The sequence below is a fragment of the Oncorhynchus gorbuscha genome, unplaced genomic scaffold (assembly GCF_021184085.1).
Source record: "Oncorhynchus gorbuscha isolate QuinsamMale2020 ecotype Even-year unplaced genomic scaffold, OgorEven_v1.0 Un_scaffold_1878, whole genome shotgun sequence".
In the NCBI taxonomy this organism is placed as follows: Eukaryota; Metazoa; Chordata; class Actinopteri; order Salmoniformes; family Salmonidae; genus Oncorhynchus; species Oncorhynchus gorbuscha.
Window position 1 is genome coordinate 62501 of NW_025746533.1, and position 15358 is coordinate 77858.

The window sequence follows — 15358 nt, forward strand, 5'->3', positions numbered from 1 at the left end:
GTGACGCGGAGTCAGGTTGCACCACCACCGTGACGTGGAGTCAGGTTGCACCACCACCACCGGAGTCAGGTGGCACCACCACCGACGGAGTCAGGTGGCACCACCACCGTGACGTGGAGTCAGGTGGCACCACCACCGTGACGTGGAGTCAGGTTCCACCACCGTGACGTGGAGTCAGGTTGCACCACCACCGTGACGCGGAGTCAGGTTGCACCACCACCGTGACGCGGAGTCAGGTTGCACCACCACCGTGACGCGGAGTCAGGTGGCACCACCACCGTGACGTGGAGTCAGGTGGCACCACCACCGTGACGCGTGGAGTCAGGTGGCACCACCACCGTGACGGAGTCAGGTGGCACCACCACCGTGACGTGGAGTCAGGTGGCACCACCGTGACGTGGAGTCAGGTGGCACCACCACCGTGACGTGGAGTCAGGTGGCACCACCACCGTGACGTGGAGTCAGGTGGCACCACCACCGTGACGTGGAGTCAGGTGGCACCACCACCGTGACGCGGAGTCAGGTGGCACCACCACCGTGACGTGGAGTCAGGTGGCACCACCACCGTGACGTGGAGTCAGGTGGCACCACCACCGTGACGTGGAGTCAGGTTGCACCACCACCGTGACGTGGAGTCAGGTTGCACCACCACCGTGACGTGGAGTCAGGTTGCACCACCACCGTGACGTGGAGTCAGGTTGCACCACCACCGTGACGTGGAGTCAGGTTGCACCACCACCGTGACGTGGAGTCAGGTTGCACCACCACCACGTGGAGTCAGGTTACACCACCGTGACGTGGAGTCAGGTTGCACCACCACCGTGACGTGGAGTCAGGTTGCACCACCACCGTGACGTGGAGTCAGGTTGCACCACCGTGACGTGGAGTCAGGTTACACCACCACCGTGACGTGGAGTCAGGTTGCACCACCACCGTGACGTGGAGTCAGGTTGCACCACCACCGTGACGTGGAGTCAGGTTGCACCACCACCGTGACGTGGAGTCAGGTGCACCACCACCCACGTGGAGTCAGGTGGCACCACCACCGTGACGTGGAGTCAGGTGGCACCACCACCGTGACGTGGAGTCAGGTTGCACCACCACCGTGACGTGGAGTCAGGTGCACCACCACCGTGACGTGGAGTCAGGTTGCACCACCACCGTGACGTGGAGTCAGGTGCACCACCACCGTGACGTGGAGTCAGGTTGCACCACCACCGTGACGTGGAGTCAGGTTGTCAGGTTGCACCACCACCGTGACGTGGAGTCAGGTTGCACCACCACCGTGACGTGGAGTCAGTCTGCACCACCACCGTGACGTGGAGTCAGGTTGCACCACCACCGTGACGTGGAGTCAGGTTGCACCACCACCGTGACGTGGAGTCAGGTTGCACACCACCCGTGAGTCAGGTTGCACCACCACCGTGACGTGGAGTCAGGTTGCACCACCACCGTGACGTGGAGTCAGGTTGCACCACCACGTGGAGTCAGGTTGCACCACCACCGTGACGTGGAGTCAGGTTGCACCACCACCGTGACGTGGAGTCAGGTTGCACCACCACCGTGACGTGGAGTCAGGTTGCACCACCACCGTGACGTGGAGTCAGGTTGCACCACCACCGTGACGTGGAGTCAGGTTGCACCACCACCGTGACGTGGAGTCAGGTTGCACCACCACCGTGACGTGGAGTCAGGTTGCACGTGGAGTCAGGTCTGCACCACCACCGTGACGTGGAGTCAGGTCAGGTTGCACCACCACCGTGACGTGAGTCAGGTTGCACCACCACCGTGACGTGGAGTCAGGTTGCACCACCACCGTGACGTGGAGTCAGGTTGCACCACCACCCGTGAGTCAGGTTGCACCACCACCGTGACGTGGAGTCAGGTTGCACCACCACCGTGACGTGGAGTCAGGTTGCACCACCACCGTGACGTGGAGTCAGGTTGCACCACCACCGTGACGTGGAGTCAGGTTGCACCACCACCGTGACGTGGAGTCAGGTGGCACCACCACCGTGGTGGAGTTTACACCACCGTGCCCTATCCACTCCCAGACTGCAGCTTTCCTCACGTAGCTGTCTCGTAACCCACCGTAGCAGGAATGTAAGAGACAAAAGTGGATTCAGACAACATTAAGCCTGAAGGGTTGTCTGGCTGCTCGTGTGAAATAGTCTATACAGAGGACCTGTCTGTCTGGCTGCTCGTGTGAAATAGTCTATACAGAGGACCTGTCTGTCTGGCTGTGTTAATAGTCTATACAGAGGACTTGTCTGTCTGTGTCTAATAGTCTATACAGAGGACCTGTCTGTCTGTGTCTAATAGTCTATACAGAGGACCTGTCTGTCTGGCTGCTTGTGTGAAATAGTCTATACAGAGGACCTGTCTGTCTGTGTCTAATAGTCTATACAGAGGACCTGTCTGTCTGGCTGCTTGTGTGAAATAGTCTATACAGATAAAGATCCTGTCTGTCTGTCTGTCTGTCTGTCTGTCTGTCTGTCTGTCTGTCTGTCTGTCTGTCTGTCTGTCTGTCTGTCTGTCTGTCTGTCTGTCTGTCTGTCTGTCTGTCTGTCTGTCTGTCTGTCTGTCTGTCTGTCTGTCTGTCTGTCTGTCTGTCTGTCTGTCTGTCTGTCTGTCTGTCTGTCTGTCTGTCTGTCTGTCTGTCTGTCTGTCTGTCTGTCTGTGTGTACATGTTACCTACCTGAACTGTGGATGGCCTCCTTGAGTATCCTGGTGTTTTGAGGTCTCCAGGTCCTGTGTTGAGATGAGGACTCCCTCGTCATTCTGCTCCTGGTGTTCCGTCATGGTGTTGGGCCTGAACACAGAGTTGAGCTGTCATCAGTTATCCACAGGCTCATGTGTCGTATTCTAACACAGCTCATATTGATGCGTGGACACACCCATTCATGCAAATTCTACATCAATATACAAGCGAATAAACACAGGTTAATGAAGCTGTGCACAGGGCCTGAGTGACTTTCTCATGCTCTTTCATGCACACTGTCGAGCAACCACTTGTGCTCTTCAAACACACATGTACACACCATTCCACTAACTCACACACATGTGCACACCATTCCACTAACTCACACACATGTGCACACCATTCCACTAACTCACACACACGTGCATACCATTCCACTAACTCACACACATGTGCACACCATTCCACTAACTCACACACACGTGCATACCATTCCACTAACTCACACACATGTGCACACCATTCCACTAACTCACACACATGTGCACACCATTCCACTAACTCACACACACGTACAGGCCATTCCACTAACTCACACACACGTGCACACCATCCCACTAACTCACACACATGTACACACCATTCCACTAACTCACACACACGTACACACCATCCCACTAACTCACACACATGTGCACACCATTCCACTAACTCACACACACGTGCACACCATCCCACTAACTCACACACATGTGCACACCATTCCACTAACTCACACACACGTGCACACCATCCCACTAACTCACACACATGTATACACCATTCCACTAACTCACACACACGTGCACACACCATTCCACTAACTCACACACACGCACACACCATTCCACTAACTCACACACACGCGCACACCATTCCACTAACTCACACACTTGTGCACACCATTCCACTAACTCACACACACGTGCACACCATCCCACTAACTCAAACACATGTGCACTGGATGATACTATGACCCTTTTGGGAGAAAGGCAGTAGTTACCACATCCTCTGTATAATCACAGGTGTGACTGACTGATAACAGCTTTGTGTTTTCTAGAAAATCCCTGACTAAGTCTGGCCATTTATCACATGCTGATATTCTAACACAGCTCATATTCATGCGTGGACACACCCATTCATGCAAATTCTACATCAATATACAAGCGAATAAACACAGGTTAATGAAGCTGTGCACAGTGCCTGAGTGACTTTCTCATGCTCTTTCATGCACACTGTCGAGCAACCACTTGTGCTCTTCAAACACACACATGTACACACCATTCCACTAACTCACACACACGTGCACACCATTCCACTAACTCACACACACGTGCATACCATTCCACTAACTCACACACATGTGCACACCATTCCACTAACTCACACACACGTGCACACCATTCCACTAACTCACACACACGTGCACACCATTCCACTAACTCACACACACGTGCATACCATTCCACTAACTCACACACACGTACAGGCCATTCCACTAACTCACACACACGTGCACACCATTCCACTAACTCACACACACGTACAGGCCATTCCACTAACTCACACACACGTACACACCATCCCACTAACTCACACACATGTGCACACCATTCCACTAACTCACACACACGTGCACACCATCCCACTAACTCACACACATGTATACACCATTCCACTAACTCACACACACGTGCACACACCATTCCACTAACTCACACACACGTACACACCATTCCACTAACTCACACACACGCGCACACCATTCCACTAACTCACACACTTGTGCACACCATTCCACTAACTCACACACACGTGCACACCATCCCACTAACTCAAACACATGTGCACTGGATGATACTATGACCCTTTTGGGAGAAAGGCAGTAGTTACCACATCCTCTGTATAATCACAGGTGTGACTGACTGATAACAGCTTTGTGTTTTCTAGAAAATCCCTGACTAAGTCTGGCCATTTATCACATGCTGATATTCTAACACAGCTCATATTCATGCGTGGACACACCCATTCATGCAAATTCTACATCAATATACAAGCGAATAAACACAGGTTAATGAAGCTGTGCACAGTGCCTGAGTGACTTTCTCATGCTCTTTCATGCACACTGTCGAGCAACCACTTGTGCTCTTCAAACACACATGTACACACCATTCCACTAACTCACACACACGTGCACACCATTCCACTAACTCACACACACGTGCATACCATTCCACTAACTCACACACATGTGCACACCATTCCACTAACTCACACACACGTGCATACCATTCCACTAACTCACACACACGTGCACACCATTCCACTAACTCACACACTGCACACACCATTCCACTAACTCACACACGTACACACCATTCCACTAACTCACACACACGTACACACCATTCCACTAACTCACACACATTACACACCATTCCACTAACTCACACACACGTGCACACACCATTCCACTAACTCACACACACGTGCACACCATTCCACTAACTCACACACACGTACACACATTCCACTAACTCACACACATGTACACACCATTCCACTAACTCACACACACGTGCACACTAACCATTCCACTAACTCACACACACGTGCACACACCATTCCACTAACTCACACACACATACACACCATTCCACTAACTCACACACACGTGCACACCATTCCACTAACTCACACACACGCGCACACCATTCCACTAACTCACACACACGCACACACCATTCCACTAACTCACACACACACACCATTCCACTAACTCACACACACGCGCACACCATTCCACTAACTCACACTTGTGCACACCATTCCACTAACTCACACACACGTGCACACACCATTCCACTAACTCACACACACGTACACACCATTCCACTAACTCACACACATGTGCACACACACCATCCACTAACTCACACACACGTGCACACACATTCATTCCACTAACTCACACTAACTCACACACCGCACACCATTCCACTAACTCACACACTTGTGCACACCACGCGCACACCATTCCACTAACTCACACACATGTGCACACCATTCCACTAACTCACACACACGTACACACCATTCCACTAACTCACACACATGTGCACTGGATGATACTATGACCCTTTTGGGAGAAAGGCAGTAGTTACCACATCCTCTGTATAATCACAGGTGTGACTGACTGATAACAGCTTTGTGTTTTCTAGAAAATCCCTGACTAAGTCTGGCCATTTATCACATGCTGATATTCTAACACAGCTCATATTCATGCGTGGACACACCCATTCATGCAAATTCTACATCAATATACAAGCGAATAAACACAGGTTAATGAAGCTGTGCACAGTGCCTGAGTGACTTTCTCATGCTCTTTCATGCACACTGTCGAGCAACCACTTGTGCTCTTCAAACACACACATGTACACACCATTCCACTAACTCACACACACGTGCACACCATTCCACTAACTCACACACACGTGCATACCATTCCACTAACTCACACACATGTGCACACCATTCCACTAACTCACACACACGTGCATACCATTCCACTAACTCACACACACGTGCACACCATTCCACTAACTCACACACACGTGCATACCATTCCACTAACTCACACACACGTACACACCATTCCACTAACTCACACACACGTGCACACCATCCCACTAACTCACACACATGTACACACCATTCCACTAACTCACACACACGTGCACACACCATTCCACTAACTCACACACACAAACACACCATTCCACTAACTCACACACACACAAACACACCATTCCACTAACTCACACACATGTACACACCATTCCACTAACTCACACACACGTGCACACACCATTCCACTAACTCACACACACGTGCACACACCATTCCACTAACTCACACACACGTGCACACACCATTCCACTAACTCACACACACATACACACCATTCCACTAACTCACACACACGTGCACACCATTCCACTAACTCACACACACGCGCACACCATTCCACTAACTCACACACACGCACACACCATTCCACTATCTCACACACACGCGCACACCATTCCACTAACTCACACACATGTGCACACCATTCCACTAACTCACACACACGTGCACACCATTCCACTAACTCACACACACGTACACACCATTCCACTAACTCACACACACGTACACACCATCCCACTAACTCACACATGTACACACCATTCCACTAACTCACACACACGTGCACACACCATTCCACTAACTCACACACACACACGCGCACACCATTCCACTAACTCACACACATGTGCACACCATTCCACTAACTCACACACACGTACACACCATTCCACTAACTCACACACATGTGCACTGGATGATACTATGACCCTTTTGGGAGAAAGGCAGTAGTTACCACATCCTCTGTATAATCACAGGTGTGACTGACTGATAATAGCTTTGTGTTTTCTAGAAAACCCCTGACTCAGTCTGGCCATTTATCACATGCTGAGTTTCCTGCTTATTATCTCCAATTGGCCTGGTTCATTCCATCTGAACCAATGACTTCTCCTAAAACCTTCACTGGCCGAGAGGGAGCAACTTCAGGGCTGGGTATCATCATTCCCAGAAAATGTCACCAAATTCTACAACCCGTTGGCGTGGACATTGTTTACCCATAATACCCTATTAAACCCCTCCATTCCCTGAACAGACAGAAGACCAAGGGACATTTTATCATCACGTCTTTGTGTGACTCGTTGTTTTCAATTGGACAAACCGGGGGCAGAGTGGTGGGGGAGCCCTTTACCTTAAGTTCCAGAGTGCAGACGTGGTCTGATTTAACAGGGGGCAGAGTGGTGGGGGGAGCCCTTTACCTTAAGTTGCAGAGTGCAGACTTGGTCTGATTTAACAGGGGGCAGAGTGGTGGGGGAGCCCTTTCCTTAAGTTGCAGAGTGTAGACTTGGTCTGATTTAACAGGGGGCAGAGTGGTGGGGGGAGCCCTTTCCCTTAAGTTCCAGAGTGCAGACTTGGTCTGATTTAACAGGGGGCAGAGTGGAGGGGGGAGCCCTTTACCTTAAGTTGCAGAGTGCAGACTTTTCTGTGGACCAAGTCTCTTGTGTTCTGTGAATGAGGCACAAACACAACCTGAAAATGTTGTTTCAAGAGATGGTAGCCAACGCATCACAAGCTATGGAAGTTCTTGTCAATGTCAACTTCGGTTATAACAGAATGACCAGAAACAACATGAAAAATGGCACCAAGTTATGCAAACAAAAAATGGTTTGTGTGGTTGAGACACCAAGCAATGATGATCTGAGATGTTTAACTAGTGTGGAATACTTACAAGAAAACGATCTGTGGAATACGAATCCAAACGGACCTCTTGGCTCCTTGTATGGAGTCCTCTCACTCTGACTTGGCTTATAACAGAGACAAAGGCCACACCATTGTCCATATATGAATGTTAAATGTGAGCCTTCATCCCTCTCATCCTCCTTGTCCTCCTGCTGATTAGGGCACATCTACAGAGCCATCACAAGACGTCCTCCAATCGAATTAACTCTAATCTAGTTAAGCCAGCTGCAGTTTCTAGGACCTCTACTGTTAAAGGTGCATCACACCATTTCTCCTTCACCTCCCTGTCTCGTGGTCTCTAGAGAGACGGGGAAAGCAAACAAACAGGTCTGAGTCATGGACGCAATATAATCTAACGGAGGCGATAGGCTGTCAAGGTCAATGACGTTCCAGGTAGAAGTTGCAATGAGCCAAAACAATACAACAACCTCTATAATACAGTATATCATGATATCTAATTACACAATACAATATAGTGAGACATACTGTATAGATCATGTCATTTTTCATTGATGATGAAGCCATTCATATCATCCATCTTCTGTTAATGTTGACCAATATACTCCGTAAGCAGTCAGTGGAAGCCTATACCTCCAAGTCTCACACTCTCTCTCTCTCTCGGTGGCCCCTCACACCCGAACAGGCTATGATGCGCCGCTCCCTCTTGACCTCAGATAGTGTCTGGTGGTGTCACTTTACTATAGGGTCAGACGGGGCTGAGAGAGCAGGCCTCAAACAAGGATCATTATCAATCTCAGCTATCTTATTCCAGAACAGCTGACGCTTACAAGAGTCAGCAATGGCAGGACAAATTGAAGTCTAAGCCAAACCACGGGCAATAAATGATCCATAAGAGCATGTATTAAAAAATAACACGGAATGTGATCAACCATTTCTCCTCTCTCATGGTTCACCACAGCTGTGCAAACCAAAGGGCTTGTTCAAGCTGAACGCCTGCAGTCAGGTGGCCTTTAATTTCAGTTGAGCTCAGTGAAGGTAAGGGAGGAAGTGGAGTGGGATTTAATAGGGCCCTGAGTACTTTAGCTACCACCTGCATCTGAGAAAGGCATGCATTGCATAATTGGCTGCAGCTGGGTTATGTCATATTGTGGTCCTGATGTGGCCTAATCACCAATACATCTGTAGCCTCCATTATTATTAGTTATAAAGGCTAGTCCATATTTGTACCTGTTGCCTACATATGGACTACAATCAGGCAAAATGTGATGCAGGTAGTTGTCTATGAAACCATAACACAAAGAAGGACTTTGGGTCTGTGAGATACCGTATCCACACTGCTACACTACAAGCGGAGACTGTGGACTATATAGGCATCCTGGACCGGTTCTCTGGACCGGTTCTCTCCCCACAAGATAAACAAGATGACAATATGAGTGGAGGTTGGTCAATATCCTGTTTGTGAGTTTAACAGTTACTCTACAGAATCAGAGACAGGATGCACTTGTATTGCAAGGCCAGATCCTTTGCAACAGGTTTTGTTTGACACATCTGCTTGCATGTGTACTGTAGCCTACATGTTTTAATGTTCTATGTTGATGTGTCTTGAACAATTCGTCACCACACAAAGTTCCCTTACAGGAAATACAAATAATTTGAATTTCAAAAGGAGCTACATTGAGGGCTCCTTTCAAGCAAGCGTGAGTGTGTAGAGAGGGACATCACTTGCGCCCATTCAAATGGCTCTGATTAGGTAGACTCCTGTCTACAGCAAACAACCGTCGACTAGTCGTCACTGACGCTTAGATTTAAACCACGTCGTCTAAGATTTCCACAACTAATTAGAAATAACCCCTTGGTTTTTGAACAATATTACTCAAATACGCAAATGGCATTAGTATGAATGTCTACCCTTATTTTAACCAAAAAGCGTATTGTAAAAAAAGTAGCATACTGTACCTACATTGTTCACAGTTTTGTTGATCCTTTGTCAACAAATGCGAGCTTCAAATAATTTTCAGAAACAAATATATTGTAGGAATGTCACTCGTTGAAAAATATAGAAAGTATAGAGGCTAAAATGTGATAAATAAAATAAATCTGACCATTTTTATAGTTATATGCCTGTAGGCTGTGATAAAGTAGAAGGTATACAATCATGAGGTTATTGGCGGGACTGCCCCAATTGATTTAGAAACCAGACTAATAACCTGCTTATACAGCCTGCCCTACTTCATACATCCGAGTTACTTACATTAGGGCCTAGATTCATTATAAACAACTTATGCGTTTGTCAATAAAAAAATAGACGACAAACTCTAGAGATGAGAGAGACTGTCAACTCACGCAATCTTTGCCTTTACGAATAACCTTCCGCAACGTACCGCTGCACAGGTAGGCCAGTAGTCTTATTTTATCCAGCCGAAGTAACGGTCATGTCCTCCACAAGGTTGAATTGGTACCAGACACAGCTTCACATGGCGCAAAGTAGCTATAGCGAAATGTCCATGGGGGAAAAAAAGAATTAGAATTGCGAAAAATGACACAATCTGAAGCAAAGAGACATGCGGCGAGACAAGAAGCACTGGCCGCTTGTCAACTTGTTGCGCAGGGAATCCGAGGTTGGTTGAGAATACGCCACCGCTGTGTCATTCACGGTTTGGTAAAGCTTTGATCAACGGATTTAAAATAACCTAATCGTGTAACCTTGGTAAATGCGTACTTTATATTTTACGAATGTAGATCCGAATGGCAAATATCGACCTAGGCTGATGAGAGATGGCAAGTAACTAATGATACAACCGAATGCAATTTAAATCTATCTATTTTGTTATATTCCAAGGCAGAACGTAACTGCACCTTTTCACCTTACTGAGTGGTGTAAGTAAATCACATTAGGCCTACCACAGTAGCCTTTTCAAGTAAGGTGTTTATAATTGTTATATGAAGTTGGATTCAGACTTTATATGGTAATACAACTGATAAATCCATGTCTGAGTTGAATAAATTATACATCAATACAATGGCATCATTTTCCTGAGTTGGCCTAAGCCCCCCCAAAATATAGCTGTATTTGGTCTGTTACAGTCAAAGTTATTTTAAATAACACTGCATATTGGTGTTATTTAGCTTGTGCAGGGAGGACACTGTGCAAAGATCTGTGGTGCTGAAAACCCTGCTACTAGCATTTCCATCCTCTTAAGAAACACCATACCATCACAACCATGACTTTCTTTTACTCTCCATCCTGCTGATATTATTTCCTGCACCCGACCAGTTTCATATTGTTACTGTATTACTTCTATTCAATGTACTCCTACCAGTACTTATAGGCTAAATGACTACCAGAACACATGAGTCTCTGATATCCTTGAATCTTTCTGTTGCCACTGAGGATGCACACACTCACACTCACCCCCTTGAGCTCTATTAATCATGGAACAACGTCAGGGGTGAATAAAGTCAACGTAGAGGATAGACACGGTTTACACTGTGAATACACAACACCTGCCTGCTGTCTGTGAGCATACTAATACACGTAGAGAAGAAGCTAACATAGACCTTTACTAGTAGTGTAGAAGGTGGATGTTCCACAGCTCTGAGGTTCAAGGGAAAAGTCACATCAGTAAATAGAAGTTGTATCTCAGTTCAAGGAAGTCATTACACAAACCTCCACACTAGGAGAAATCCCACCGTTGTTCCTTATGTTTGCACTGTACATGACGGTTTCTTCAACCCAAAATATGGCTACTACTGGACTAGAGTGCTTTTTAGTCCAGGAATGATCTTAGTCTGGTTCTGAGAAACCGACCTAAGTATTGCCTCACCAAAGAAAGTGAACAGGTAACAGGACTGACTGCCAGTGCAGGTAACAGGGCTGACTGACAGGGCAGGTAACAGGACTGACTGACAGGGCAGGTAACAGGGCTGACTGACAGGGCAGGTAACAGGGCTGACTGACAGGGCAGGTAACAGGGCTGACTGACAGGGCAGGTGGTAACAGGGCTGACTGCCAGTGCAGGTAACAGGACTGACTGACAGGGCAGGTAACAGGACTGACTGCCAGTGCAGGTAACAGAGCTGACTGACAGGGCAGGTAACAGGGCTGACTGACAGGGCACGTAACAGAGCTGACTGACAGGGCAGGTAACAGAGCTGACTGACAGGGCAGGTAACAGGGCTGACTGACAGGGCACGTAACAGGGCTGACTGACCTGGCTGGTATCTTCTGGTTGCAGGGACCATGGGGTCGGTGGTGGTGTCGGTGGTCCCGGCCTGTGGCCTCGTCGCCTGGCAGGGCCTCAGGGCTGGCTGCGTAGATAGTGCATCCCATTAACCCCTGCGCTGTCGGCAACCGCGCCCTTGTCGTCGCAGGGCAAGAGGAGCCTCCGCTGCGTACTACCGTGCCGTACCGCATCCCCACGTCATCCCTGCCATTGAGTCTCTACCCTGCTCCTCCTACTTCCAGGCGCCTGCTGTAAAAGCCATTGCCTCAGCACATCTCCACCCTCTCTCCTCTAGCTAACCCCGCTCACCCCCCTCCCAGACCTTACACTCTCCCTCCCCCACTGAGAACACAGGGGATAATCAGATTTCACATTTACACTGAACAAAATCATCCTTGCATAATCTCTCCCCCGCTGTTGCAGCAGAATCATCACTTTGTTGCACGCGGAGCACCCTGGATGGAGAGAAGGGACTTGGGGGTGGGTATTTAGGAAAATATCCTAACTGTTGGCTGGGCTTGTTCAGCAGCCATTAAGACAAACTACCCATTTGAAAGGTTTACCAAAAGGTGCAATGAAGTATGGATGAAGTGGTGATCGATGATGAAAATGTCCTCAAATGTTATGTTCTTTGTACTAAGCCTCAAATTTTACTGAGGAAAGTTTGAGTAAATTGCCTGTTTAGGTCAATGGAGGCGTATGTTACCGGTGTGTATTATGAAATTCTATATAGACAATTTGCATAATAGCCCATAATTATATTATATAATTATATTATAATTATTTGGGAACACCACCCTCTAGTGGTTATTTTAGCTCATTGCTTTAATACATCCCTGTAAGGGACCAATCAGCAAAATCCCAGGGGCCGGTGCTGGTCCTGGAACCGGAGGTTGAGAAACAGTGCCAAGTCAACACACTACTGTTGAACCACAGTATCATATCTTCATATATTTGATCATATTAACAGAAATTTGTCAATTAGTGACATTCAAGTTAATGAAGAAGCATTGACATGCATTTGATAAACAAAATAATTTCTCAACATATGCAATAGCTATCATTTCGATTGTCCACCTCCAACCCCTTATGACTGAATAAAGCAAGCCAGTCAGACATGACAGATATGATTGTCTCATAAAAAGATTTATTTTTCGCCCAAATGTACAAAGGCAAGTTACAGTATTGTATAAAAAAGAACCGTGGTGGTAATGCACACTTGACATAAACTCCTGAAGGGGAGGATGAAGGAGAAGAGGGAGGGAAGGGGTGAGACCACAGGAGACAGGGCTCAACCATAGAAATGAAAACCGTTGTAACCGTTGTAAACATCCTTGCAAGTACCAGTGACTGATACTTTGAGGGTTTTGAGTGACACGAGAGGGCCCGTGAGGAAGGTGAGGAGGGAGACGAGAGGGCCCGTGAGGAGGGAGACAAGATCTGCTAATTTAAGAAGTCGGAAAGAGTGTCTTTGTTCCCAAGGGATAAAGGATGTTTTTATAAGCACCAATTGAGACAACTGAAGAAACTGCCGTTCTGGAGAACAAAAAAACAACTCAATCAAAGAGAAGCTAACAAAGAAAGTCCTCCAAAAATAACAAGACAAAATCAAGAGCTTTTTCCTTTAAGTTGCTGGATAGTAAGTACTTGCTTGTGTGGCTTTATCATACCCCCAAGGCAATACGATTCTTATTCAACCTACTACCAAGTCTAAATCGCTGTCCTTTGGAGCAATGCACTGGTCTCTTCCTCCAGTATAGTGGAAAGCCATTCTGCTTGGGACATGTAGAAATGACAATCCACTGGTGCGTCATACAACATCACAGCGGTCCATATTTCTATTAGATATTAGTTGTACAGGACATCAACACTGTCACATTCAGATATACAGGTCGCAACACCATTCCATTTGTGGACAAGAAACTAGCAACACAATGAGACTTATATGTTAACTGTCCTAGTCCTATAGGACAAGAAACTAGCAACACAATGAGACTAATATGTTAACTGTCCTAGGCCTATAGGACAAGAAACTAGCAACACAATGAGACTAATATGTTAACTGTCCTAGTCCTATAGGACAAGAAACTAGCAACACAATGAGACTAATATGTTAACTGTCCTAGTCCTTAACAAGGGGTTACACCACCAAGCTAGCAGGTTCAAGTTAGTGAAATCCAGGTGTATATATGTACTTCAATACTGAACTAAATTTAAAATAAAAAAAAGCTACCTGACAATCGTGATAATGTTCTGGCCAGCAGTATGTTGACTTCTGGAACATTCCACAGTTTCTTACAGGGCAGACTGTCAACAAGCCTCGTTTGTATAGCGCAAGTACCCCTCCCTGAAAATAGAAAAAATAAATATACATCTTTGACTTTTAATGACTGGTTTACTTCACTCTCAACGACTCCAGCTCACGCACCATATGAAGCCTTTTCTATACATTGTATAGCGACTACTTTGTGTGAATAGGAAAGGAGTCTTGTTGCAGCGTCTGCATTAGTAGAGGGGAGGACATTGTGTTGTGTTTTAAGTGCTGTATCCCACTACGGAGGCATCATTTCATGGCTACTTGCTTAAAATGGGCACAAAGGTTCAATTAAGCTTCTCAACTCAAGAGTTCATCCATGCTTCAATCCAGACAACATCCCTTAGATCTTCTCCAAAAAGGGTTCTTGAATAAATAAACAGGTAAAGAACAAATCTAAGATCACTGTGACCGTTTTTAAATAACTTTTGATTAACACCCCCTCATCTCCAAAACTCCTAGTGCCCCACTGGTCTGAGAGATGACACTCCCCCCTCATCTCCAAAACTCCTAGTGCCCCACTGGTCTGAGAGATGACACTCCCCCCTCATCTCCAAAACCCCTTGTGCCCCACTGGTCTGAGAGACGACACTCCCCCCTCATCTCCAAAACCCCTAGTGCCCCACTGGTCTGAGAGACTACACTCCCCCCTCATCTCCAAAACCCCTAGTGCCCCACTGGTCTGACTACACTCCCCCCTCATCTTCAAAACCCCTTGTGCCCCACTGGTCTGACTACACTCCCCCCTCATCT

The 15358-nt window shown here is 47.3% G+C and overlaps 1 protein-coding gene across 13 annotated transcripts in view; it reads right to left on the minus strand.

Moving 5' to 3' along the window:
- The window catches only part of LOC124024488 (GRAM domain-containing protein 2A-like), a 46836-nt gene extending 34262 nt beyond the window's left edge, over positions 1 to 12574 (minus strand). For 2 of the 13 annotated variants that reach the window (XM_046338392.1, XM_046338391.1), the window contains exons 1-2: positions 12280 to 12574; positions 2699 to 2812 (exon numbers count right to left, since the gene is read on the minus strand). In XM_046338392.1, the coding sequence (XP_046194348.1) occupies positions 2699 to 2812; positions 12280 to 12482 (317 nt within the window). In that variant the 5' untranslated portion in view covers positions 12483 to 12574. Of the gene's footprint in view, positions 1 to 2698; positions 2813 to 7825; positions 7874 to 8096; positions 8406 to 8593; positions 9068 to 10411; positions 10989 to 11279; positions 11359 to 12279 lie in introns of those variants that run through there. The other 11 variants (XM_046338403.1, XM_046338402.1, XM_046338398.1 and 8 more) reach the window with 10 other exon arrangements.
- Between the last annotated feature and the right edge of the window lie 2784 nt (positions 12575 to 15358).